Source organism: Zonotrichia leucophrys, chromosome 13 (assembly GCF_028769735.1).
Source record: "Zonotrichia leucophrys gambelii isolate GWCS_2022_RI chromosome 13, RI_Zleu_2.0, whole genome shotgun sequence".
NCBI lineage: Eukaryota > Metazoa > Chordata > Aves > Passeriformes > Passerellidae > Zonotrichia > Zonotrichia leucophrys.
This window is the reverse complement of record NC_088183.1, coordinates 2,424,957-2,450,203: the sequence shown is the minus strand read 5'-3', so window position 1 is coordinate 2,450,203 and position 25,247 is coordinate 2,424,957. Positions and strand designations below refer to the sequence as shown.

Below are 25,247 nucleotides of genomic sequence, written 5' to 3'. Positions count from 1 at the left end.
TGGCACTGCCCAGGCTCCCCAGGGATGGGCACAGCCTGAGGCTGCCAGAGCTCCAGGAGGGCTTGGACAGCGCTCCAGGGATGCCCAGGGTGGGATTTTGGGGGTCGGGAGCTGGGATGAAACGGGCTCATTACTGCGTACCCCACCGCTGGGAAGGGAGCGAACCCAGCGTGTGGGGTTTGTGCCCGGCAGATCCCGGCTCAGCGATGGTCTCAGCACACACAGCCCCTGCTGGGGGCAGCCGGGTCTCAGGATCCCGATAGAAATATAGCACGATCCCACACAAATTGATGTATTTGACTCGCAAATTACATTATCTCTGCCCTCACTAGAACATGCAAGTCATAGCCTCTCTGTTATGGCGGGGGGGATCCCTGAGCATCCAGCTGCACACCTGGGGCACCCGGGCTATGCTGAGGAACACCCGGACCCTCTGACCCCGCTCCGGGGGCACACGGGGAGCCCTGTGACCGCCCCGGCCGGGCGATCCCAGCACCGCCATCCCCTCACAACCGCCGGTGGATGCGGGGAGGGTGCTCACGGTCCCGTGAGAACTACAACTCCCAATATACACCGCGACAGCAACGAGCCCGCATTTCCGCCACTTCCCTGAGCCGCGCCGCGCTTTACGCTGGGATTTGTAGTTCTAAGAGAATACCCAGCTTATGGCATCACTGGTGAGGAGAACTCGCCTCCCCGTGATGCAGCGCGGCGCGGTGACACCATCAGCGCGGGCCGGCGCGGAGGCCGCGGGCCATGTCGGAGAGCGGCGGCGGGGCCGCGGCGGGCGCGGGCGGCGGCGCGGGGGCCGCGGGGCCCGGCCCCACCGACCCCGGCTCGCTGCCGCCCGGGGACCCGCAGCTCATCGCCATCATCGTGGAGCAGCTCAAGAGCCGCGGCCTCTTCGACGGCTTCCGCCGCGACTGCCTGGCCGACGTGGACACCAAGGTACCGGGGCCGGGCAGCGAGCCCAGGCCCTGCCGCTCCCGCCGCGCTGGGGCCGCTCCCGGGGGATCCCCGCGGCCGCATCCACACCCCGGGCACAGAACGGGCAGAGAATAGCCTCAGCCTTTCAACTCAGCCCAGGCTTACCTGGGAAAACGCCTTCCCATAGGAGCAGTGCTGCTCCCAACCTGTATTTCTGAAATTCCCATATTCTCAAACGTCCCTATAGTCTCAAAGCGAACCTTTAACCTTTGATTCTTGAGTAGATCACCCCAGACTGTTTGACATTAATTTTTTCTCAGCCATAGCAAACTCCTCATCATTTGTTGCCAGTGTTGAATTGGGTTATCAGTGTAAAGTTGGATTGTTCTCAGTGACTGTCAAAATTTAACGTTTTTTGTTGAATTTTGCTTTCCCAAAGCTTTTACATTTCCAGCAGGAGCCCTGTCCTGGGATCTGCTGTCCTCACCCAGAGCAGACACATCAAACTCTGAAATATCCCTGTTTCCCTCTTGTCCTTCCCTTGCATCCAGGATGTAGATGGTCCTGAGCATTTATATGGATTTATTAAGTTCCTGTTCACTGGAATTACATTTCCTCTGACAAAACTCAAATAACTATAATAATCTTTAAAATTACAATTTTGTATTTTTATTCTTCTCTGCTAGTGCCACAGAAGCAAATAACTTAAGTTTTTGTTTAGTGGCAGCATTGCTCAGCCAGTTTCCTAGGAATTCGGGGGTGGAGGCTTTCCAGACAACAAGAACTCTGCTTAAACAACCTCTGTCTGCACAGTTTGCATTGCACTACAATTTCAGCCCCAATCTACCCAGCTGCTTGAATTATTCCAACACTGAGAGTTCTGTGCAATTTCCAGTTGTGTTCTCAGGGAAAACAGGATTATCTTTGTTCAGGGAGTGAAAGGAGGGACACACAGACAGCAGGGCAGTCTGTGTGTGACAATAGCTGCACTGTGCAGGGCTCTGGCAGGGGGTTGTTGGGAGCTATTTGAGCTGTTGAATTTGGTTTATTTTTATTTTTTTTAGCCAGCCTATCAGAACCTGAGGCAGAAAGTTGACAACTTTGTCTCAACCCACCTGGACAAGCAGGAATGGAACCCAGCCATGAACAAGAACCAGCTGCGGAACGGGCTGAGGCAGAGTGTGATCCAGTGAGTGAGCAGCACCCTGCACAACAAATGGGATTTATAAACCATAAACCTCCTCAGGCAAGGCAGAGCTGGCAGAATTCAGGTTTTCACAGCACTTTATTATCCCCCCTGAGTTTCATTGTGAGAGTCAGTGCAGGCTGAGCTCTCCCCAAAATGCACATTTTTGCTCTGCCTGAAATGGGTGGGTTTGAGTGGGGAAATATTTATATTTGCTATCCAAATTATTGCTGCTGTGCTGAGCTGGATGACCTTGATCTTAACTTGCAGGAAAGAGAAGAGCCCTTAAAGATTCTCTAAAGAAAGACCCTGAGGATGCCAAAGGTTTGTGTGCAGATTCCAGCCCCTGTCCCAGCAATCTCTGCACCAGCTCCTGCCCAGCTCTCTCAGACTCTGCCCTGGGGAGCACCAGGATGGGCAGAGGGCTGGGGCAGCTCTGCTGGGAGGAAAGGCTGGGGGAGCTGGGATTGTTCAGCTGGACAGGAGAAGCTTTGGGGTGACCTCAGTGTGGCCTCACAGGCCTGAAGGAGCCAACAAGATGGGGAGAGAATTTTACAAGGGTTTGGAGGGATAGGACAAGGTGGAATGGCTTCAACTGAGAGAGCAGGCTTGCAGCAGATATTGGGAATAAATCCTTCCCTGTGAGGGTGGGCAGGCCCTGGCACAGGTGCCCAGAGCAGCTGTGGCTGCCCCTGGATCCCTGGCAGTGCCCAAGGCCAGGCTGGATGGGGCTGGGAGCACCCTGGGACAGTGGAAGGTGTCCCTGCCATGGCAGGGGTGAAATGGGATGAGATTTAAGGTCCCTTCCAACCCAAACCATTCTGTGACTGTGACAGTTCACACTGATTCCCAACAGGGAGAGGAGGATGAGGTATTGCACACAATGTTGTGAAGAACAGCCCGAGTGCTGGGCAGTCTGAACAGTCCCTGTCCCTCCTGGAGGGGCAGGGCTGAGCCCTGGGGGTGTCCAGCTCTGTCCTGCCCACCCAGGCTCTGGTACCTGCAGGTGGCACGAGGGGCCCTGTCCCTGCCTCCCTCACAGCCTCTCCCAGTGCCATGACCATCTCCATTTCCTGCTCCCTTGCAGACATGACCTAACCCTCCCAGACATCTGTGCCCCACCATGCAGGGCCCTGGCACAGCCCCTGCAGTCACCAGGCACTTCAGCTCCTCTGCCCAGCCCAGAGCCTCTGCTGTGTGCTCACTGCCTTGTTTTTACAATTCAAACCCTTTTATAATTCATTCCCCTCTGTCTAGACTGTGACAAGGAGCAAGTGACAGTCCTGTTCTGAGGGGGCAGGGCTCTTCTCTCTCCACTCAGCCAAAAAAAAGCCTTTGCTCTCACCTGCCCTGCTCCTCAGAATAGCTTATTTCTCTCCTTGGGCCAAAATGTGTTTGTTTGCTTTCATGTTGACCTGGTTTCCACGGGAGCTCTGTTAAAAGTGGCTCTTGGCCAAGGTGTCATTTAAGTACCTGGGAGAGCAGATGTGAGTTGTTAATTCTGTAGGGAGCAGGGAGAGAAATAGGTGAGTGAAACAAGTCCCTGTTAAGGATCTCCTGAGTAGGCTGCAGTTCTCACCATGTTAATGCTAATTGCAGTTGACAGGAGGGCTCTGGAGAGTTTCTGGAGGAGATTGGGGAGAAGTTTTTCAGAGGAGCTGAATGACTTCTTTGTCTTTGTTCAAGGTCAGGAATGCTGGAAGCTGGAGTGGACAGAATTATTTCTCAGGTGGTGGATCCAAAACTAAACCACATCTTCAGGCCTCAGATAGAGAGGGCGATTCATGAATTTTTGGCTGCACAAAAGAAAGAGGAAAATGTGCCAGCTCCTCCTCCAGAGCCTGAGAATAAAGATCCTCCTGCTCCATCTCAGGATGCCTCCTAAAGGTCTGGTATCTGTGCACTTTCCTTGTGCCTCATCTCTGTATTTGTGCAGTGCAAGATAGAGCAGGGCTTGGCAGGGGGGACACTTTGATCAGCAGCCTGTTGTCATTGTCACACAGCCTCTGCCACTCCAGTGCCTCTAAAAATAGCTGGGGCTAAGACATAAGGGTGATGTAAATCAGCTATCAAGGAACACTGTGCACTCTGCCAGAGCTGGGCTTGGATCAGCCCAAAAGGCCTGTTATTCAAAAAAAAGAAAAAGCATATCCTGCAGCATGGAAGTGGCTGGACTGCCTTCAAAACTGTATCAAATGGATAAAAAATATATATCATGTACTGAAACACAGTGGGAATAGAGTGGTGACAAGTTATTGTGGCTTAGCATTGAAAGTTTTGGGTATCTCTGCTTCAGAACAAACACTGGAGTGTTGAATTGTCACTGACCAAAATAGTCCTGCTGGAGTAAGGGCAGCATCTCTGGGAGTGAAAAACTGTTCACTCAAAAACTGATTTAAATAGAACAACCTGACTCTTCCAGCTGCAAGGACTGAGAGTGCCTTTGTGGCAAACAGGTTCATTCTGGCTTTTGTGATTAAAATAACTCCAGGGGCTCAGGGGGCCATAAGTGCTCCTCTGTCTTAGCACAAGGTGTGCCTGTCTTTGCTAAGGTTGCAGAGGTTGATTTGGATATTGAGGAACCACTGCCTTGGTGGGAAATTCCAATCTGCAGCTTTGCTGGGGGACTTAAAACCATGCTGCATGAAAAGAAGTTAATTATCAGTTGTTCCATCTGCCAGGGCTTTCTGAGAGCAAAAATGCTCCATAAAATCTACAGCTGATTTATTTAGGAGGAATAAGAACCTACAGTGGCTGTTCTAATGCTTGGAATTAGCAGAGCAACCAGCATGGGGGTTTAAGTGGCTGTAGTAGCACCTTGAGTTATTTGCAGCTTTAATACCTTGAATTTTTGCATTTGTCTGGTTCAAGTAGTTTAAAAGTCCATTATAACCCACAGTTAATAATATATCCTAATCCATCCTAATGCACTGCCTTGTGAAGGTGCTTTTACATCCTCTAAAATATTTTTTTTTTTCCCTTGCAGGGAGATCCTGCTGCAGTTGCAACATGCCCTGTTAGTCTGGCAATGGATTCCTTGTTCCCTTTGGTGCAGGGTTGCTGTCTGCCAAAGATGATTAACCTTTATTAGGCCTGTGGGAAATGGGCACTGAAATGGGGAAATTCAGGTGCACCTGGAGTTCTGCCTGTGGAGGGACAGCCCGAGTGTGGAGAGGTTTTTGCTGTGAGCTGCAGCATGTATTTATTAGTCATACCTTTGGGCAAGGGGGTGGGAAGGGAAAAGGGAGTTGTCTGCAGTCTGGAGGGAGTGGGGAAGAGGTGCTGCAAGGAGCACAAAGAAAAGGAGGAGGGTTTGGGGGTGGGATGTTTTTTGGGGACCAAGTAGAGCTGTCAGATTTGCTTTGATAGAAGCCTTGTGTGCCTCTGCAGGGTTACAGGGAGCAGCAGGTGCCAGCACAGGTGGAACTCACTGCACTGCCTGCTTTGGGAAAGGAATTTCCTGTTCAAAACTGGAGCTGAAGCTTCAGGGTTCATTATCCAGATCAATTCTGTTGGGCACAGGAGCACATTTACAGTTGGCTGTACCTGTAGCTGATGTCACTCCTGTTTCCCAGGGAACTCTGGGGAGCAAAGGGCACACCAGAGTAGGGGATCAGGTGGAAATTTGTCTTTTTCTGCTTGGAAGACTTTTCTTTCTCAGGTGCCTGGTGGAAACTGTCCTATGCTTTCAGCTTGAATGCATGCAGTGTCCTCTGGATGACAGTCAAATGGAGAATGTGATAACCTGTTCTGCCAGCAAATGTCCACACCTTTTTGCAATAAAACACCTCAAAAAGCATCTCTGAGGCTTGGCTTCTTCAGCAGTTTTTTAAGGAGAAACTATTTAAAGAAATCCAGGAGTCCTGATGGCTGGAACCCTGAGGAAAGTGTGACCTTACACATTTTAGGGGTTAATCTAGGTTTAACAACCTGGGCTTGTTAAAAAATATGGGTGTAGCATCCTTTCCACAGAAGATGTCCCAAAAAATGTAAAATATTGTGAGGATTGTGTGAGTAATGGGTTCTCTCCTGGATGTTGGTTTGGGGGTTTAAGACTGCTCCAAATGTGTAATAAATGCTTTCCCTTAGGGGCTTAAGGGCAGCTCTTGAGAGAAAAGAACCTTTTACCTCCTGGTAGGGTTCTCAAGCACTTTTTTGGAACTGAAACATTTATTCAGGGGAAAAAATTGTTCAGTAGTTTAGAAAGAGCAATGAAAAGGATTCTGGCTGTGCTTAGGCACATTCTGGATGACAGTAGCAGCAGTCAGGGAGCAGGACAGGAGCTCAGGGGTTTTTTGTAGCAAGTCAAGCTGGATTTACTGCAGTGAGCAGGGAACCTGAACATTTCCTACCTGGCAGCTGCTTTATGAGATAAGTGAAGGAGAATAGACTCAGGGTAGTTTTTAAAAGGCTTTTCCATTGTTCTGTCTGTGTTAACCCTGAGCTCTGCCACTGCTGTGCCTTTGGTGGGGCCCAGCCTGTGCACAGCTCCTGTGGCTCTGGGAACCTTCAGATGACAACAGAAACACCTGAAGAGTTGGGGCAGCCACTTTGGGATCACAAGCTTTAATGTTGGGGTTCTCAAGTCCTTGCTTTGCATCAGAGCCTTGGAAGCAGCCCTGACACAATGGGACAGTGACAAAAGCCACCAAGTCCTTCTGATGAAGGGCTTGTGCAGTGGCCTTTGATGAAATCCTGCCAGTCACACAGCCAGAATTGGGATTCCAGCCTTAAAACCTCAGTGATGAAAGAGAAATCTCCACAGCAGAAGAGAAGAACAAAGCTGTACCCAGTGCAGAAGTGGAATTGTCCCTGCAGGAGGATGTTGGACTAAAGCTGGGGAATGAGGCAGGTTTTGCTGTGCTGGGTGTGTTAAACACAGCCTGAGGAGTTTGGGGAGGCATTCAAGGAATCAGAAGCTGACATTGAACTGAGATGTTTGCACAAGCATCACTGCAGAACATTCCTTATTTTCCCTCTCTGCCCTTCTTCCATCAAACCCTGCAGCCATACAGCAGCTCTGACCTCTCTATGTCCCAAATGCTGTCCTGTTAGAAAACCTCAACAGCAGAATTCCATTGCCTTTCCCCCATTATTCCATGTAATGCAAATCAAACACACAAAGCAATCCATTTTTACAAACATATTTCAGCCCAAGATAAACTTAATTCCAAGTACTGAACAAGAGTTAAATGATGAATAATGTGTTTATAACATATTTTTAAAGTAAAACTGATTCTTCCTTTAAACTAATAAGCATTTTCTGGTTATTTTTTGACTTCTTATGCAAATGTTACATAAAATAAAGGGATGATTCCTGAGGCATTTGCTATGTAACTGTTCTGCCATAACTCCAGAGATGCTTTTCAGTGAAACCTGGAGCAGGTTAGCCACAGAGCCAGGCAGAACCCACAGCTGCTGATCCCCTTATCAAGGTCACAGTTCCACCTGAGGGGATTCTGGACTGCTCAAACAAAGACAGTTTTTGAGTGGGTCACACACTCAAGCAGACTCCACCAGAAGGAGCAGAACCAAACTGCCATCACCTGTGTCACCTTTAAGGTCCCTTCCAGCCCAAGCCATTCTAAAATTCCATATTTAAATATTTGCCCAGCTCTGGGTTCAAACTCACAGAGAACTGGGGCAGTTTAACTCTTTCACAGATATTCTGTGGTTTATACTGCAGTGAAAAAAAATTTCAGCAGTTTCCCTGAAGAGAGCTGGGTTTGGCACTGGGGTCTCTCACATGCCCAGAAGGAATTGCTGCTCCTTCCCTCCCTTCCCAACGCAGCTGTTCGGAATTCGGCCGTAAGAGGGAGATCAGCTCTCGCTTCATTGCTCAGTTCCTCCCTGCAAATCCCGAGCAGAGCCAGCATTCTCTCGCTGCCTCCTGAGTGAATCAGCCCAGAAAGGTGTGGACACAGCTTTGTTCCCAAAGTGTTTCCATGAGCTCTGGCTGTGCCTGGCCAGTGCAAATCACACAGCAAACACTGACAATTCTCAAAAGGTTTAGCAATAGGAACAAATACCACGATTAGGGGAGAGAAGTGAACAGCCCCAGTGATCAGGGACAAAATCCCAGCTTTAGGATGTGAAGCTGTAAATCCTGGCCTACCCAAATCTGCATTTCACAGGTGTGAACAAGGCTGAGGCCCCAGCTGGTTGTGCCATGAGATTGTATCAGAACCATTGGTGCAGTTCCTGCATTTTTGTGATTCAGGTGCTGAGCCCACAACAGAGCAGAGCTGTGGGCTCAGCCTCAGGAACATGACTGGGCAGTGACCAGCCCAGTCTAGACACCATCCTAGCCCTGCTCAGAGAAATGTGCTACCTCAGCCATCAGCCTGGCAGCTGCTCCTGCAATCCCCTGCAGCACTGGGACAAACCAAAATGCAAAATGCAACAAGTCCAGCCCACCTGAACAGGCTGAAGGACCTCATGTGTCACCAATTCCATCTCCCTGACTCACAGAATTCACTGCTTTTTGCACTGTCTTTAAAACAGATCCCTGCTCACTCAAGAAAAAAAGGGGGAAAAAATCCCCACAGCACTTCAGGTGTTGGCCCTCCAAAGAATTCACATGAGAACAGATGGCTGCAGTTTGCTGCATTGGGGCCTTTGGGAATTCCAAGCAATCTTATACATTAAATATACCCATTTTGGAAGGGATTTCTGACAGAAATAAAAAAACATTGCCATGAGTTTCACATTTCAGCCTGCAAAAGGGAGATGAAACCACCACAGTTCAAAGAACGCTCACAAAATTTACATTTTCTACAAGGGGGCAGCACAAGCGCAGCAAAAAAAGAAAACTTGATGGGAACTCTTCCCCCAGAGCCGTCCCTGTGAGACACCAGGACATCAAACACGCCCCTCTCTGCCAGCATTTAGTCCTTCCTCCAGGCAGTTCTGCCCAACTTCGGCCATCCCAGTAAAACCAGAACTGCTCGGACCAAGAAAAGCCTCAGGGATCACCAACACCAGCTCTGGGCTGCTCTGCACCAGCCTGCGCTCCACACCTTCACCCCTGCCTTCTCCAACCATGCTAGGCACACAACACCTTGCAAAAAGCACATCACTAACACAAATCTTATCAAGAAACCCCAAATAAAATCCAGTTGAGCCTTACCTTGCTCTGGAGAGCTCTGTGCTCCTCTCTGCTGGGCTCTGGCACACTCTGTGCCCACCCTGGGCTCAGGGGAGCAGTTAATCTCATCTCATCTCATCTCATCTCACCCTAGAAACACCTGAGCCACTGCCTTGCCTCCCATCCCAGCCCCAATCAACTCCCAGGGGAAATAAAAAGCTGCTTCACCTGCAAAAAGGGATGGCTGATTATCTCTGACCCTGCCAGAACCTCTGCTTCCTACAGGAGAGCCTGAACACAGCCAGGATCTCATGCAAAAACCAACCTGAACACAGCCCGAATTTCATGTAAAAACCCACCTGGACACAGCCAGAATTGTCACTGTTAGGTCAGATGTGACATATAGATGTGATTAGGGTCTAAGAAGAAAGAAGTTTTTTATTCTGCATGTTCTCTAGCTTATATACTTTTAACAAAGTGTGATCTTAAGTCATTAATTACATTACAATAACTTATATTCATTGGTGAAAAGCAATTAGCATCAATACAATTGGCAAAAGTTTTACAGAAATTTAATAAGGCACGTATACACATTTACTTATGAATGTAGTCTAGCTTACAAATATTTTCATGTATCTTTTCTAATCTGTTTCTATGCTGATAGCCTTGTCTTCTTCCTTACTATAAATACACTCAAAAATCACCAATTGTTATTTCTTCTATTAACTCAGCTTTGCTTGCAAGCCAGCTGTCAAACCCCTACGTAGAGAATCTTGTGCAAAAACCCACCTGGACACAGCCAGGATCTCACGTGAAAACCTATCTGGACATAGCCAGGATCTTGTGCAAAAACCCACCTGGACACAGCCAAAATCTCTTGCAAAAACCCACCTGAACACAGCCAGGATCTTGTGTAAAAACCCACCTGAACACAGCCAAGATCTCATGTAAAAACCAACCTGAACACAGCCAGGATCTTGTGTAAAAACCCACCTGAACACAGCCAGAATCTCATGTAAAAACCCACCTGAACACAGCCAGGATCTTGTGTAAAAACCCACCTGAACACAGCCAAAATCTCTTGCAAAAACCCACCTGAACACAGCCAGGATCTTGTGTAAAAACGCACCTGAACACAGCCAAGATCTCATGTAAAAACCAACCTGAACACAGCCAGGATCTCATGTAAAAATCCACCTGAACACAGCCAGGATCTTGTGCAAAAACCCACCTGAACACAGCCAGGATCTAATGTAAAAACCCACCTGGACACTGACAGAATCTCGTCCAAAAAACTACCTGGACACAGCCAGGATCTTGTGTAAAAACCCACCTGAACACAGCCAAGATCTCATGTAAAAACCCACCTGGACACAGCCAGGATCTCACGAAAAACCAACCTGAACACAGCCAGGATCTCGTGTAAAAACCAACCTGAACACAGCCAGGATCTCGTGTAAAAACCCACCTGGACACAGCCAGAATTTCATGTAAAAATCCACCTGGACACAGCCAAAATCTCTTCCAAAAAACTACCTGGACACAGCCAGGATCTCGTGCAAAAACCCACCTGAACACAGCCAAGATCTCATGTAAAAACCCACCTGGACACAGCCAGGATCTCGTGCAAAAAAACATCTTTGGAAAAGTGGGATTTGGGACCGACCGGCCCCACAGGTGACACCTGACATTTCCCCCAAGCTGACACTGCTCCCAGAACATCCCACCCTGCTCCCAGAACATCCCACCCGCTCCCTCCAGGGATGTCACAGACATTCGAGGGCTGGGGGTGTCCAGCAGCCACCCCCGGTGGGTTCTTTTGGGGACAAATCCCCATTTTCACCCAGCGCCGGTACCGGGAGGGCAGCGGGGCGGGTACCGGGATGCGGCTCCATCGCTGCCGGCTGACAGGAGCCCTCCCAGCCCCCGAGGCTGCCGGGGAGCCCCAGGGGCTGCAGGGCAGGGCAGGGGTTGCTGTGACAACAGCACGGCCCATCCGAGCCCCCCTTGTCCCCCAGCCCCAGCCGCCACTGCCGACGTGCGGGGCTGCAGCAGCGCCCGGCTCTGCAGGGACAGCGAGACAGGAGGGAAGGAGTTGTGGCAGAAAACACGACCCCAGGCAGGATTTGAGATATGAGACTGCTGAGTTTTGGGGGGTTTTTGAGACAGGAAATCAGGGTTTTTAGATCAAGCCCAAATTCCTTCCCTGAGCAATGCAGTTTTGTTGTTTGGTGTCGCTCTCGTTGTGGGGCTGAAATGGGGTTGGTGACCCCAAAACACAGCTCACCCACGGGCTGCAGGGCTCTCTGGGCAGGATGTAAAATGTTTATGTGGTTATGAGACTCACTGGATCTCAAAAGAAGTTGTCTGTGCTGTAGGAAAACAGACTCCTTCCCACAAAGGAAAAAAGTGAAGTTTGGTGGGTAAACTTCACCGTGGTCCCTTGTCAATTAAGCCATTTGTCACAGTTTTTGCATCAAGGCAGGGTTTGCTCTCAGGATTTCATGGGTGTGCACATCCTTCCCAAAGAGGGAGCTGCCTGAAGGGAGTTACAGTGGGAATTTGGGCAGGAAAACCAAGGAAGCAGCTGAAGGAAGTTCTGCCACGTGTGCAGGAACCATCTCGATGGCAGGGGACCCTTAGGGACAGGGGCTGGCAGGTCTGCACCACCACACAGCCCTGGAAGCCTCTATGGAAAAGCATAAAGAGGCAATTGATTGTTTGGACAATGCTGCAGACAGGAGAAATTCAGGGAAGCAGCCATTTGGGTGTGGTTTAGATTAAATATTAGGTTCCTTTGCAGTTTGTCCATCCCCACTGAACACACACGTGAGAGAAGTGCCCTCTATCCCAAAGGCAGGGAAATCTTCCCTACCAAAGAAAACATCTTCCAAATCTTCCATACTAAAGAAAAGTGGTCCTGGGGGATTTCCTGAGCAAGATTATTCCATTTCTAAGGACATTTCTGCTTTGATTTTCAGTCATCTCACCATGAGAAGCGTTTGTGGGATGATTTGCTGCCCTGACCACTGCTCCTGCCAGATCAGATCAAGAGATTCCATCTGTCCTTCTCAAGCTCAGCTCCTTCTGCCATTGCCTAAAAGAAAAACCTCTCCCAGCAGCAGAGTTTTACTCTGGAGGCTTCAGGATCTCTGAGAAGCAGTAGGAGAGATGACAGAGCTGCCTTTGAATCGAGCTGTGATGAATAATTTGTAATTTTGGTAGATGTAATATGTATGACATCCCTTACCTCTGTGAGAGCTTTTTGACTTCTCTGCAGAGAGTGAAATCAAAGGGAAAGTGAAGAAACAGAGCTGAAGGCAGAGCTCAGGCACCAGCCTGCAGGACACAGAGGCACTGGGAGTTACTGGGAGGTGATCCATGCAGAATATTCCAGCCAAACCAGCAGTTCAGAATTCTGCAGGCACCAACTGAGGGCAGTTGCAATGTGAGAGCCCATCCAAGGGAAATAAAGGCATGGAAATAATGTTCTTGGGGACTGGAAAAAGGCTCCAAAAGAAACGAGTTTATGAGATACTGGCTCATAATAGGAATTAAATTGACCTCACTGAAAAGCAGCTGATGCACAGCAAAGAATTGGTCGAAATCTTTATGGCTTTAATCAGAAATTTTAAAAAACTGGAGAGTCTTTAGAGAGTTTCAGCAGAGGGCAGAGAGTCTGACTGGGCACAGATACTCTAAACAAGGATCTTCAGGAAAGGGTTTGATGAGTATGAGGAGGAAGAGAGAGACAAAGAGATTTAAACTGCAAATTCAGCAATAGCACTGTTGGTTCAGGGTGGATTCTTGGGGTGTCCTGTTCTTGCGAGTCCCTTCTAACTCAGGATATTCCACTGTGACTCTAAGATTCCCTCTGCTCACATCCAGCACTTCCCACTCTGCACAAAGGCACCAATTAACTCTGCTCACACTGTATCACCCAGAGGATCTGGATTTTGCTCACACAAAAAATCAGAGGGCAAGTCTAAGTGACAGTAAACTTCCAGAAGCTCTAAAAAGTTCTGGGAGTTCTGAGCCTTTTATTAAAAATTCTGGGAATTCGGAGCCTTTCATTAAAAGTTCTGAGAATTCTGAGCCTTTTATTAAAAATTCTGGGAATCCTGAGCCTTCTGTTAGGTGAACCAGCAAATCTGCAGGAAAAAATTGCTTTTGGATTTGCTGTTCAATCTTATTTTTCCATATTTCTTAGAGCCCTGAAGGTGTTCAAGGGCTCAGCCTGCACTGCAGGCAGGGGATGCATTTGTGGAACATTCCCTGCCTCTTCTGCAGGATCTGGGAGTCCTCCCCATCAGCCACGCTCTCCTTCCCAGCACAAGATGGAAATGAGCACAAAAGAAGAACAAAAATCCAACTAATGGGACTTTCAACCACCAGAAATAAAATGATGACAGGGATTCTGACAGCTCAGTGCTTGGTAACACCTTCACCTCTCCCAGATGTCAGAGGAGAAGCTATTTTTACCAAAAAGAGACGTAGAAATGGGAGCTTATTTGGACACCTGCAGCAGAAATTGATTTAAAGTGATTTCAGCTTTGAAAATGGGGTTTGGAGGCAACTCACTGGGCTTTGTTTTTCTGGAAAGGGGGCCAGACCACCTGAGATTCCTGGTGCAGGATCAGTCTCTCCACTCTAATGCCTGTCAGTCATATTTAAATATGTGCAATATTTAACTTTTCCACTCTCTGGACCTAAGCATTATATAGGTTTAATTTTAGGCTTTGCCAGTGAATGAAAGTGGTGCTTCCTCCTTTTGGGCATATCAAGGCTGCCTTTTAATTTTTTTTTTTCCAAGAGTTTTTTTTTTCTTGTTCCTTTTAGAGCAGAGCAAACCACAACATAATTCCCCTGTCCCAGTCCCACCCCAGCCAAGTTCCATCTCCCACCAGCACTGGCAGTGGGTTTATCCATCCCTCAGCTCCATCATTCCCACTCCAGGCTGTGGCTGAACCCTCTGCTCTCCCCGTGCTGAGCTCACCAAGCCCATCCAGGCAGGAGCTCCATGTGCCAGGAGCACTTGATCCATTGAAATATTAAATTTCATGCTGCAGCCTCCAGTTACGTGACCCAGAATGTCTGACCTGATGTCAGAGGGGCCTGGGGCTCTGCAGATATTTCCCCAGGGCACCCTGCCCTCTTTCCACCAAAGGAATCCGATCCAGGCACAGGAAGGAGCAGGAATTTTCAGCTGTCCCATCCCCTGTGCCACATGACTCTGATGTAAGGTGCTGCTCACCCACTCCCTTTCTCCTCTCTAGGTACTATTCCTGCACTGAATTCTACAAATAGCCAGAGAAGGAAGATGTATTTTCCATTTTCCAGCTTTTCCAGCCAACACCCCACAGGGGCTCCACACTTGCAAGGTGCTGAGCAGCTCTGTCACCCACAGAAATCCAGGCAGGAAGCATTTTGCAGAATTTCACCACTTTTGTGGGATTTACTTCATCCTTCATGGAAATCCTGACCTGAGCATCCACCCTACAAAGAACTGCACATGAAAGAGGGAGATAATTCCTGACACCAAAACTCACAGGAGCTGATCCCTCCTCCCCTGTCTGGTATCCTTGTGGAAAATTTAGCCATTTTCTAAATGGCTGCAAAAGGTGAAGTCCAGAGCTTCCCCAGCACCAGGAGAGGCAGGAAAAAGCCTTTCAAGTTTATTTTCTTGCCATCAACTCTTTTCAAGCAAGGGGTGGTTTTTAAAGACCAAAGGGTCTTGGAAATGAAGCATCTGATTATAGGATTATTGCTGCTATTATTTAAAGAGCAGCATAATAAAAAGACTTGGGTTTTTTTCTTAGGCTTTAACAACTCAGAGGTGGAAAAACCATCTCAGGGTTTTTGCAGATGCTGAAATAGGCCTGGCTTGTGCAAAATGTCACCTCTGTATGAGCTTTTGCTCCTAAATGACACAAATTTCACAGCTGCCTGCTCTGTCTCCACTGCCTCATCTCCCAGCAGCTGCTACTGGGCTGTGGATGCAGATATTCCAAACATTCACAGGATGCTGATGGAAAAGTGATTTTCTTTTTGCCTTTTGACAGTGTGCGTGTGAGTGCACACAGCCAGCAGTTGTTTCACCTGGCTCATGCTTTGTCCACATGGCACCCAGAAACTGCTCCATCAGGCCAGAAATGAACAGAAGGAAAGCACAGAGTCACCTCTGGGGATGAGTCAGGATCTCCTCTGCTCCCATCCCAGCTCCAGCTGGGATCCCATGCTTCATCTGGGGTAACACTTGTGGGCTCCCTACATCATCACCCCAGTTTAGGAAAAGCAGCAATAATCTACCCACCTCCCCAAACGGAGAACTTTGTGAGGATCAAGGTTAGAAGGATGTCCCAAAGACTAAATTCAGCCCAATTTTATGAAAATTAGGGTTAGAAGGATGTCCTGAAGACTAAATCCAGCCCAACTTTGTGAGAATCATGATTAGAAGGATGTCCTGAAGATTAAATCCAGACCAATTTTGTGAGAATCAAGGTTAGAAGGAAGTTCTGAAGGTTAAATCCAGACCAATTTTGTGAGAATCAAGGTTAGAAGGATGTCCTGAAGGTTAAATCCAGCCCAATTTTATGAAAATTAGGGTTAGAAGGATGTCCTGAAGGTTAAATCCAGCCCAATTTTATGAGAATCATGGTCAGAAGGATGTTCTGAAGATTAAATCCAGCCCCAACACTCACCCCAAACCCATCACTGTTGCTTACAACTGAATGGCACAATGGAGATAAGGAGAGCCAGGGAGTCATTTGGAAGGGCAGACAATGAGCTCGTCAATCAGAGCTGCTTCCAAGGCAGACATCTAAATAAATGCAAATGAAGCCACTGCTGGGACACCCCCACCAAGGGGGGCTGCAGTTCTTAGGGGTAAGAGCAGCCCCAGCACAGACTGCCCGTTAAAAAACAAAACACAGCCCTGAAAAGCCCAGAGAAAGCAACAGTTTGTGCATTTTTCAGGGCTCTGAGAAACGCTGTACCTTGGAGCCAGCCTTTTGTCCAGGGAGGCTTTTCCCTTTCAGCCCTGCCTCTCTCAGCCCCTGCTGCTCCCTGCTCAGCACCGCCCAGCTGCTGCAAGAACGGCCGGGCTGTGCCTCCAGCTGAAGCCTCCTGACATCAAAAGGATCCCGTTGACTTCAAGGAACGCTTAACCAGCCCTCCATAAATCACTGAAGTCACTGATTAAACAGGCAGCCCCTCTGAATAGGGCAGGCACTGGCAGCACCCCCTGGGATTTGCATGCTCGGGGGCACGTCCACCTCAGCCTCATCTCATCACCCCCATGCCTGGGCACTGCCAAAGGAGGGCAGAACTCCTCGCAGGGTGGGTATTTTTGGGGTGCTGTGTCCTCTTTGCTGTTTTTTGGGAGTTGAGCATCCTCAAGGGGGCAGGGATCATCCCTAAGGATGATCCTCTCTGGGAAGGGCTGGTGTCTGTGCTCACTGGGGGTTTTATGGGTGGTTCAGAGCACTGGCAGAGCATCTGTTGTCAGACCTGCTCCTCCCTCACTTGAGAAGTTATTTGCCTCATCAAGAGCCAGTTTGCTTGTTTAGAAAAGGAGATTATAATATTTATTTCCCATCAGAGATGCAAAGCCTCGTCAATCGTTACTTAAGCAACTGAGGGCTTTTATTTGGATGAGGCTAAATAGGTGTAAAATTATAGGGGGGATTAGAGACAGATTAAGGGGTGCCTCTTAGTCAGAAATGACTCCTGGTGGGCTGGGAATATTTCCAAGAGGCTAAACATAACTTGCAGCAGCAGAACAGAGCAAGCATCTTGTGCTACCCTGTGCTTGGAGGCAGCAATGCCTTGAAGACCTTGTCCTGCCCTGCTGGCACACCTGATGACAGCTTGAGTGACCACTGTCACTGTCCCTGCACGCGAGAGCTCGCTGTGGCACTTTGGCTGAAGGGTTTCACTCAAAGCAAGTGGGGATGAGAGTCAGAGCCTGCTCGGGCAGGTCTGGCCCCACCCTGAACCATCACTGCCAGCAGCTTCCCTGCCCACGGCTCCCCATGGCAGAGCCACCCCCTGCACTCCTCACAGCGCTGGGCTCCTTCAAACCTAAGTTATCATCCTGGAAAATGGTGCCACATCCCTTCTGTGGGCTGTCACAGCACAGGGGCTGCAGCCCCTTAAAGGGAGGGAGTGCAAGGGCAGGGTATCAACAGCACTTTATCACTGTTATTGATAACAGTTTATCAACAGCACTTTATCAGAGTTATTGATAACAGTTTATCAACAGCACTTTATCAGTGTTATCAGTAACAATTTATTAATAGCGCTTTATTACTGTTATCAATAACACTTTATCAATAGCACTTTATCACTGTTATCAATATCATTTATCAATAACACTTTATCAGTGTTATCAATAACAGTTTATCAATAGCACTTTTTCAACATTATCAATAACAGTCTATCAATAACAGTTTATCAGTGGTATCAATAACATTTATCAACAATACTTTATCAGTGTTATCAATAAGAGCTTATCGATATCACCTTATCAGTGTTATCAATAACATTTATCAATAACACTTTATCAGCATTATCAAAAACAGCTTATCAATATCACCTTATCAGCATTATCAATAACAGTGTATCAATAGCACTTTTTCAACATTATCAGTAACACTTTATCAGCATTATCGATAAGTTATTGATAAACTTTTTCCTCCCTTCACTCCTCTCAGGACTCTCTGCTCCATTAGGGGGAGGAAATTCCCCCTTTTACCACTCACAACGCCCCACGTGTGCCTTTTCTCCTGGACCTCACACATCCTGAGGGTGGCAACAAATCAGAAATTGCAAAGGCTGCAAACACTACCACAGAATGATATTTCTTAAAAAATAAATAAAACCTCAGCATTTTATTTCCCTCCCCTCAACTTGCTTGAAAATTGTGCAACACAACTATTTCAGCCCATATGAGATACAAGTTGCAGGTTCAAATTGCAAGGCAGCACTGGATTACCTCTGGGCTGGATGCTAAAAGGGAGGGTTTGCTTATTTCTTTTTTTTTAATAATAGGGCAAAATGTGATACTTTCAAATATTTCTGAGGTCCTGGGATTTCTGGTTGCGTAACAAGCAAAAACTTCTCTTGAGTCATTATCCCCTCCCCTTGGTAAGTTCTCATTTGTTTTCACACATCTGACATATCAGCTTCCTACATCAGTGGGTAGGAAGGTCGTACCTGCTTTAAAATCCTTTATAATGCTGCTTCTCCTTCCCTCAAATAATTTTTTATATTTAAAAAAAATCCTTTTCAGGTAATCACTCAGCCCACAGATCTGAAGAGAATCGCTGTCTCCTGACAATGACATATTGCCTGTATTTTAGGAAATCTAAAAAAAAGATCAGGGAGTATATTTATTGAACTGATCTGTACCTGGAATCCTCCTCTCAATACTGCAAAGGCACAGGGGGCCTGTGTGGAACAGAAACCTCCCAATACAAAGAGAGATTCTGAATAAAGGGCAAATTTTTTCCCAGTTTTTAGAAGCAACTGAATTGTGGCACTCCAAGTGTCACACCAAAGCTTCTCCATGCAGCTGTTTGCCTTTGGGATGAGGTTCAGGACATGGTGGGTGCTGCAGGCTCTGGGTGAAAGGAGGAGTCCACAGAGGGAAGCAAAAATCAGAGAGATCCCAAAGGCACAAGCAGTAGCAGCACTGGGAATATCTGCCCTCCTCCTCCTCTCATTTCTGATGTTCTTGAATAAAAATATAACAGGGGAGCTTCTTGGTCAGTCTGAGAGAGAAATGGATGGGAAAACAAGAGAAGATTGGGAATGAGATGCCTTTTAAGGTCTCTTCCCACCTGGACCATTCAGTGATTTCTAAGTGGCAGGAGAGGAGCCCCAGGGCACTGCAGCACCTGCTGCTCCCCCTCTGCCCTGGTGACACAGAGCAGCACATCCCATTGTCTGCTGGGACCACAGGAAGGTTCATCCCCCACTCAGCACATCCCAAGCTGCTCCACACTGGTTGGAAGCTGCCAGCAAAACAGGAAACCCGTGCTGAAACACAAACCAGTGCCACCCAGTTAGAGAAAATGAACAATTTCCCCAAGGAGCTGCCTCAGAGGGGACCTGGCTTTGTGTGGGTAATTGGGAGCAGCAAATGGCAAACCACAGTTCATCCCCTCACATCCATCCCAGGATGGACCCAGCGTTTCCACAGGCTCACATCAACCCCCCTGGGCACTTGGCAGGGGTTAAGAGGCAACTGCAGCAGCCCTGAGCCCTTTGGGAAGCAGGGCTGGATCACTATGTACCAAGGGAACTGTGCCACCCATTGCCAGCAATCCTGCTCCAAGAGCCCTACAAGGAAGAACCCCTATGGAGTAATGAGAAACTTAAACCAAACACGAGGCTCTTTTCTAAAAGAGCCATTTATCCTCGGAGGGGAAGCAGGAAAACACACATGGCACCACTCAGAGCTGCGTGCTGCCTGCCTGGTACTGCGAGTTCTATTTTCACATTTTTATAATTATCACATAATGCATAATGTGACACAAACCAGGAGACGTCAGCTCTGTGCAGAGCCAGAGTGAGCACAGGCAGGCACTGCATGGTCCCCACAGGGCAGCCAAGCCCTGTGCTGCTCCTGCTGGCCCCATCCCAGGAACAGCAGGCACGTCCCTGTGCCCCAGGTCACCCCCTGGAGCAGCACAGAGCTGCTCCTGCCCTCACAGGAGTGCAGCCCCACATCTCCCTTCACGGAGAATAGCAAGGCACAATTCCTCCCAAGAATATTTCTGGAATTCGCATTCTCTGAACCTCACAGAAAGAAACCACAATTCTTATAATTTGCTGTGCCTGTGTTTGTGCAAAAGTAGAATGCATTGTGGAGATTGTTTACCCACAGTGATGGTGTTTTGTTTACCCACAGTGATGGTGTTTTGTTTACCCACAGTGATGGTGTTTTGTTTCCTTGGCCTCTCAGGGCCTGGTGTGTGTGTGTCAGGGTTGTAAGATGACAGTCACAAGTTCTGGGCAGTGTGTGCAGGGTTGAGTGCCTGGCAGGTTCAGTTTTAGATTTATAGAATAATACAGTATAATGAAGTAATTAATTAGCCTTCTGATATCAATGGAGTCTTCCTCATCATTCTTCCTTCATGGGGGTTCCCAGAGCTACAATACAGGAGAACCCTCACACTGCAGTCCAGGGGGTTTGAATGAGGGGGCAGAGCTGCAGTGGGTCTCAGCCTCTCCTGGACACTCCCCAGCCTGCAGAGTCAGCATTTCAGGCCAGGCATTGGGAATTGAATGGGAAAGGGTTTTTTTGATTTTCCCATTGAACTGGGAAAGTCCAAGCACAGCCCTGAGGTGCCCTGGCCAGCACCATGGTCTCAGGGCATCCTGGCAGGATACCCTCACTCTGCTCCTGCCTGTGCCCAGCCTTGTGAAATCCCCAAAATTCCTCCTGGAGACATGGGATAAGTGAAACTTGTCACCATTCAGGGCTTTGAGCTCCCTCTCCTGAGGGTCCCTGCCCAGGGCACCCCTCTGGCTCTGTGCTCCCCACTCAGGATCTTCTCCAGATGCTCTCCAGTCCCTGCCAGCTCTGGCACCCCCTTTGCTCTGTGCAGCACAGGCCAGCAGCTCCCTCTGGGATCAGTGGCTGCCCTGGGCCAGGGCACAAAAGGATGGCTGCCTAAAGGATGCTCCAGCACCCTTTTCTTATCTTGGAAATTGCAGATTTAAAGAGAAACCTCAGAAGTGGTGATTTGGACACAAGGGGTGAGAGGCCACTGCAGCAATGGATGGGAAAATAAAAGAAGATTGGGAATGAGATGAGTTCTCTTCCAACCTGAAGAGTTTGGGACATCATAACTGCTGGGAGATTTGCCCTGGGCTCCTGACAGAGATGGAGGCTCCAGCTCCATGGAGCACCTGGGCTGGTCCTTCCCAGGCTGATGAGGGATCCCTGCCTTGGCTCCAGCACCCTGGCACGGGCACAATCCTGTCACCAGGGCCACTCACACACACAGAGAGAGCTGTGCTTTTCCTCATTAAAGGCCTCATATAAACTTTTCCTCCTCACACTCTTTCCCAACCCTTGCTCTGCCATCAGGACCAGCTGGCTGAACCTCACTGTGGAAGAGCAGCAGGGTCCACTTGAGTTTAGCCATGGCTGGCACAAGGCAGCAGCTTGGAGAGATTTCTGCAGTAAGTCCTGCTGAGAAGAACAGAAATTCTCCCAAAGACAGCTTCCTCCTCTATGGAAATTCCTTCATTTCCACAGAACTGAAAGGGTTTGTGCTCCCTCCCCATGCTGACCTGCGAGCCACAGACAACAGCACAGTGCTGAGGAGCAAGGATGACCAAGAGGGAGGAATAAAACATCTTTTTTTCCCTCCTGTAGGAAAGTATTGTCCCAGTGACCAGCTGGACTGAGGGGGGGCTCTTCCAGAGGAACTGGCTCTGCTGTTCCTAGACTAAATAGATTGCTGGGCTTCTCCAGCCAGTGCTGCGTTACAGAGAAGCTGTACAGAGTAAATACCTCCCTTCCAAGGCCAAACCCCTCCTGTGCCAGCTCTCAGCTCGGAGCAGATGTCCCTGCCTGGGCTGCAGAGCCCCCGAGGAGCAGGGCCAGGTGTCCCCAGCTGTGCTGTGCAGCCCCTCGGGCAGCTGGAGGGGACTGGGGGTGTCAGACAGAGCAAATTCCTCACTGAGGAGATGGGAATACAACCAGCACTCCATCAGGGCTGCCTCAGTCACTTGGTGAAGCCAAGGAGCTGCTGTGTAACCTTAGGGAAATAGGGGAAATGTTTTTAAGTTAAGTTTTTAAGAGGCAGAGTTGAGCAGCACAGTGGGTCTGTGCTGAAGAAATCTGCTCCGGGAGGGAGTGTCCTTTGTCAGGCAGAGAGAGAAAATGGGATTTCTTATTAGAGATGTGTTAGGGAAAGAAATGGGATGCAGCAGTGCTAAGGTTGCTTCTAAGCCTGACAGAGGAGAAAGCTCAAGGTTGAGTAAGGACCGTCCTCTGAGATCAGCTCAGCTGGGCAGGCATGAGGAAGATGATGAAGCTGCACCCAGAGCTGCTCTGCCAGCTCCTCCAGCAGTGACCATGGAGAGCTGGGCACTGCCCAGAGGTGCACCAGCCCCTCACCTCAGAGCATCCAGGATTCCACATGATGCCAAGTGGGGGGTGAATTGTAGGGAAATCTGTCCTGGCTGGGATAAAAAGGAGGCCAGTTCATGCCCAGGACACGCACAAAGGGGAGAAGCCAGCAGCCTGTGCACTCCTTTCCTGCTTTTGCAGCGTCAGGCAAAATTGGAGCTTGAACCCAGCAGCAGTGAAATCTCCTTTCACAAAAAAACCTCTGCCTGCATCTGGTGGCTGAGAGCCCTGCCAAGGCTTTAACCCTGCGCTGTTAACAGAGGGAGATATTGATGAGTGTCCCTCTGGCGAGGGAAACCAAATGGTGGTTTTAACCTCAGTGGATTCTTTGCAGCTTTTCAATTCCTGAGCGGGGCTGCAGCTCCAGACGGGGGTGTAATTGAGATGCATTCTGCTCTGCCTCTGAAACTTTCCCAGGCACACATGTGCACACACACAGACTGTGCATTCAGCTATAAATACATTCCGTACCTGCACTGGCATTAAGCTGCTGCTCAGGGGCTGTCTGGACATTTCCCTGCCAGCTCTGCAGTCACAGCACTCAGCACCGCCAGTCCAACGTGACAAATGGAGCAAACACTGCCAGCCAGCTGGGAACCACAAAAAGCAGGAGAGGGTCTTTTAAGGACCAGCCCCCTGGAAAGGCAAGGATCTGGGGGGTTTTCATCCTAAAAGGGATGGTGGATTTCTTTAACTCTCCTACAAACAAGAGCAGCAACTTGCTGATGAGCCACTCACCCTCATCTTCATCCTGACCCAGCCACCACCTGTGCCCAGCAGGGCAGAAAATCCCCCCCAAAAATCTTCCAGCTTCCTCTATGACATTAACCTTGACCAAAGGCCAAATTCCATCAGAAAAGGCTGATCTCATTCATCACCATCTCCTGGGGTGGAGGAAGTTTGTCCTTGAAGGCTTTCAGTGGCATAAGGACCTGAAGCTGCACCACTGACTTGAGCACACCTTAGCTCTGCAGGGCTGGGATGCCCTCCAGATACAGCTCCTGAAACTCTGACCTAGGGTAGGTTTCAAGGCACAAAACTCACTAAAAAATGGGGATTCCCTGCAAGCAGAGTTTGCTTAAAGACCAGAGACCGCAATGGAAACCTTTTAACAAAATATTTAAGAACAGCTTCAGTCTTTCTTTTAGCCTGGGAGTGTAAATGGGTTCCATTATAATGAGAGGCACCTTTCTAGAGACCTATAAGCTAAGAAAAATCATGTTCTCCTCTTATGAAACACAAGATGTGCCGAGGGTTATTTCCATCTCAGAAGAGATGATCCATCAGTGAATCCTAAAGCACTTCATGAGAACTAAACCCCTCTACCAACAGCATCCATCTCTGTCCAGCTGCAGCAGGGAGAATTAATACACAAAAAAAGAAAATGAGGCACAAAAATCTTATGATAGGTGTCTGGAAACATAATCCTGTAACCAGACCTGTGTGGCAACCTGATCACATGTGATTGGCAGGATAAATTATATTATTTCCTGGAGAAAAGGGGGAAAATCATTCTGAAGTGGACTAAAGGTTTTTGGACACAGAAATAAACAGTTTAAAACTTACCACTGACAAAACCTCACAAATCTAAACAGAAAAGCTGATCAAAAGACTGTAGAAACGAACTGACAAATAAGGAGAATTTTTTCAGCTTTGTGCCACAATGTCCAAAATGTTAATCCAAAATTTTAAATGTTTATTTGAAGCATTCTTCAGAGCTCCTCAAAATGTTGCTGTCTATCAGTTTGAAGCCCATCATTTTCTTTCTTTCTTTTGCATTGTCCTCCCTCACACCCCCTTGCTGGATGAATTGCTGGGGTTGCTTTGCCTCTGGCACACAATGAAGTCTCACACAGCCAAATGTCTCCAGAACTGAGCCCAGCTCAGTTTGAAGGTGTTTTATCTGGACATTCAGCCCCCAACCCACTGGCTCTTCAAAGAGGAGAGAAACTGAAGGCTGACCTGCCTAATTCAGAGAGGAAATAGCTCGTGCTGCAGCAGCCAGTGAAGTGACCACTTTGATTACCTTGATGGGAAATAATGGGATTTGGCCCAGGTGTTATTTTTCCACCAAGCATTTCAGGGAAGCCAAGGAAAGCAGAATTATATCAACTTGAGACCACTCTCAGGTCACCAGGCACCTTCCCCTTCCAGGTCCTCAAATTCTGGGCAGCTTCAGGCACCTCCTGTGCATGTGCTCTGCTGGCCTCACTTCAGAGAGCTGCACCAGGGAAGGGAGGGAAATTTCTGCCATAGGAAATACCAGGGGAACAAAAAAAAGAGGTTGAAAATTAGCAAAAGTCACCTCTCAGTATTCAGGGGCTTTACTTAGCCCCTAACTCTGTTTTGCCCAAGCAGTGCACCTGCTGCCCACGTGTTTTCAAGTCACAGAGACAGAATTTTCCAAACTGTAACTTCAGGGAGGTCAGGATGCTGTTTTCCTTCCTAAATTTCCAACAGCTTCTCTACTCAGGGAAGTTCAGTTACTCTGGATCTCACAGCAGTGGCTCTCCAAGAACTCAGGTCTGTGTGCTCCAAAAACACAAACCTGCCCCACTGTTGATTTCCCTTGACCTCAAGCACACAACAGTGGGACACAGCTGAGCAATTCAGACCACGTACCACAGAGGGCAATAATCCTTCTACCCATTCATTAGGTGCATTTGTTACTGGAAATGAGGTTAAAGTGATTCAAGTGGCTGAAATAACAAAAGAAAACCTCTGGAATCAAGAGGCACTTGCCCAACGCTCGCTTGTGCAGATGCTCCGCGGTCTGGCAGAGGTCAGGACCGCGGTGAAATGCCCCTTCCCAGAGAAACAGCCAAATGTCATCACCAGATCCTGCAGGGAGTGGGAGAAGGGACAGTCTGGCTTGAAGTGAACCTTGGAAACCTGAG

At 48.5% G+C, this 25,247-nt stretch overlaps 1 protein-coding gene across 1 annotated transcript; it reads left to right on the top strand.

Annotated features, from left to right (window-relative positions):
• The first annotated feature begins 756 nt into the window (after positions 1 to 756).
• On the top strand, positions 757 to 5,912 carry BOD1 (biorientation of chromosomes in cell division 1). Its single transcript, XM_064725218.1, has 4 exons — positions 757 to 948; positions 1,992 to 2,116; positions 3,800 to 4,000; positions 5,100 to 5,912. Exons 1-3 carry the CDS (start codon positions 757 to 759, stop codon positions 3,996 to 3,998), a joined length of 516 nt encoding a protein of 171 aa, XP_064581288.1. The 3' UTR covers positions 3,999 to 4,000; positions 5,100 to 5,912.
• The last annotated feature ends 19,335 nt before the right edge of the window (positions 5,913 to 25,247 follow it).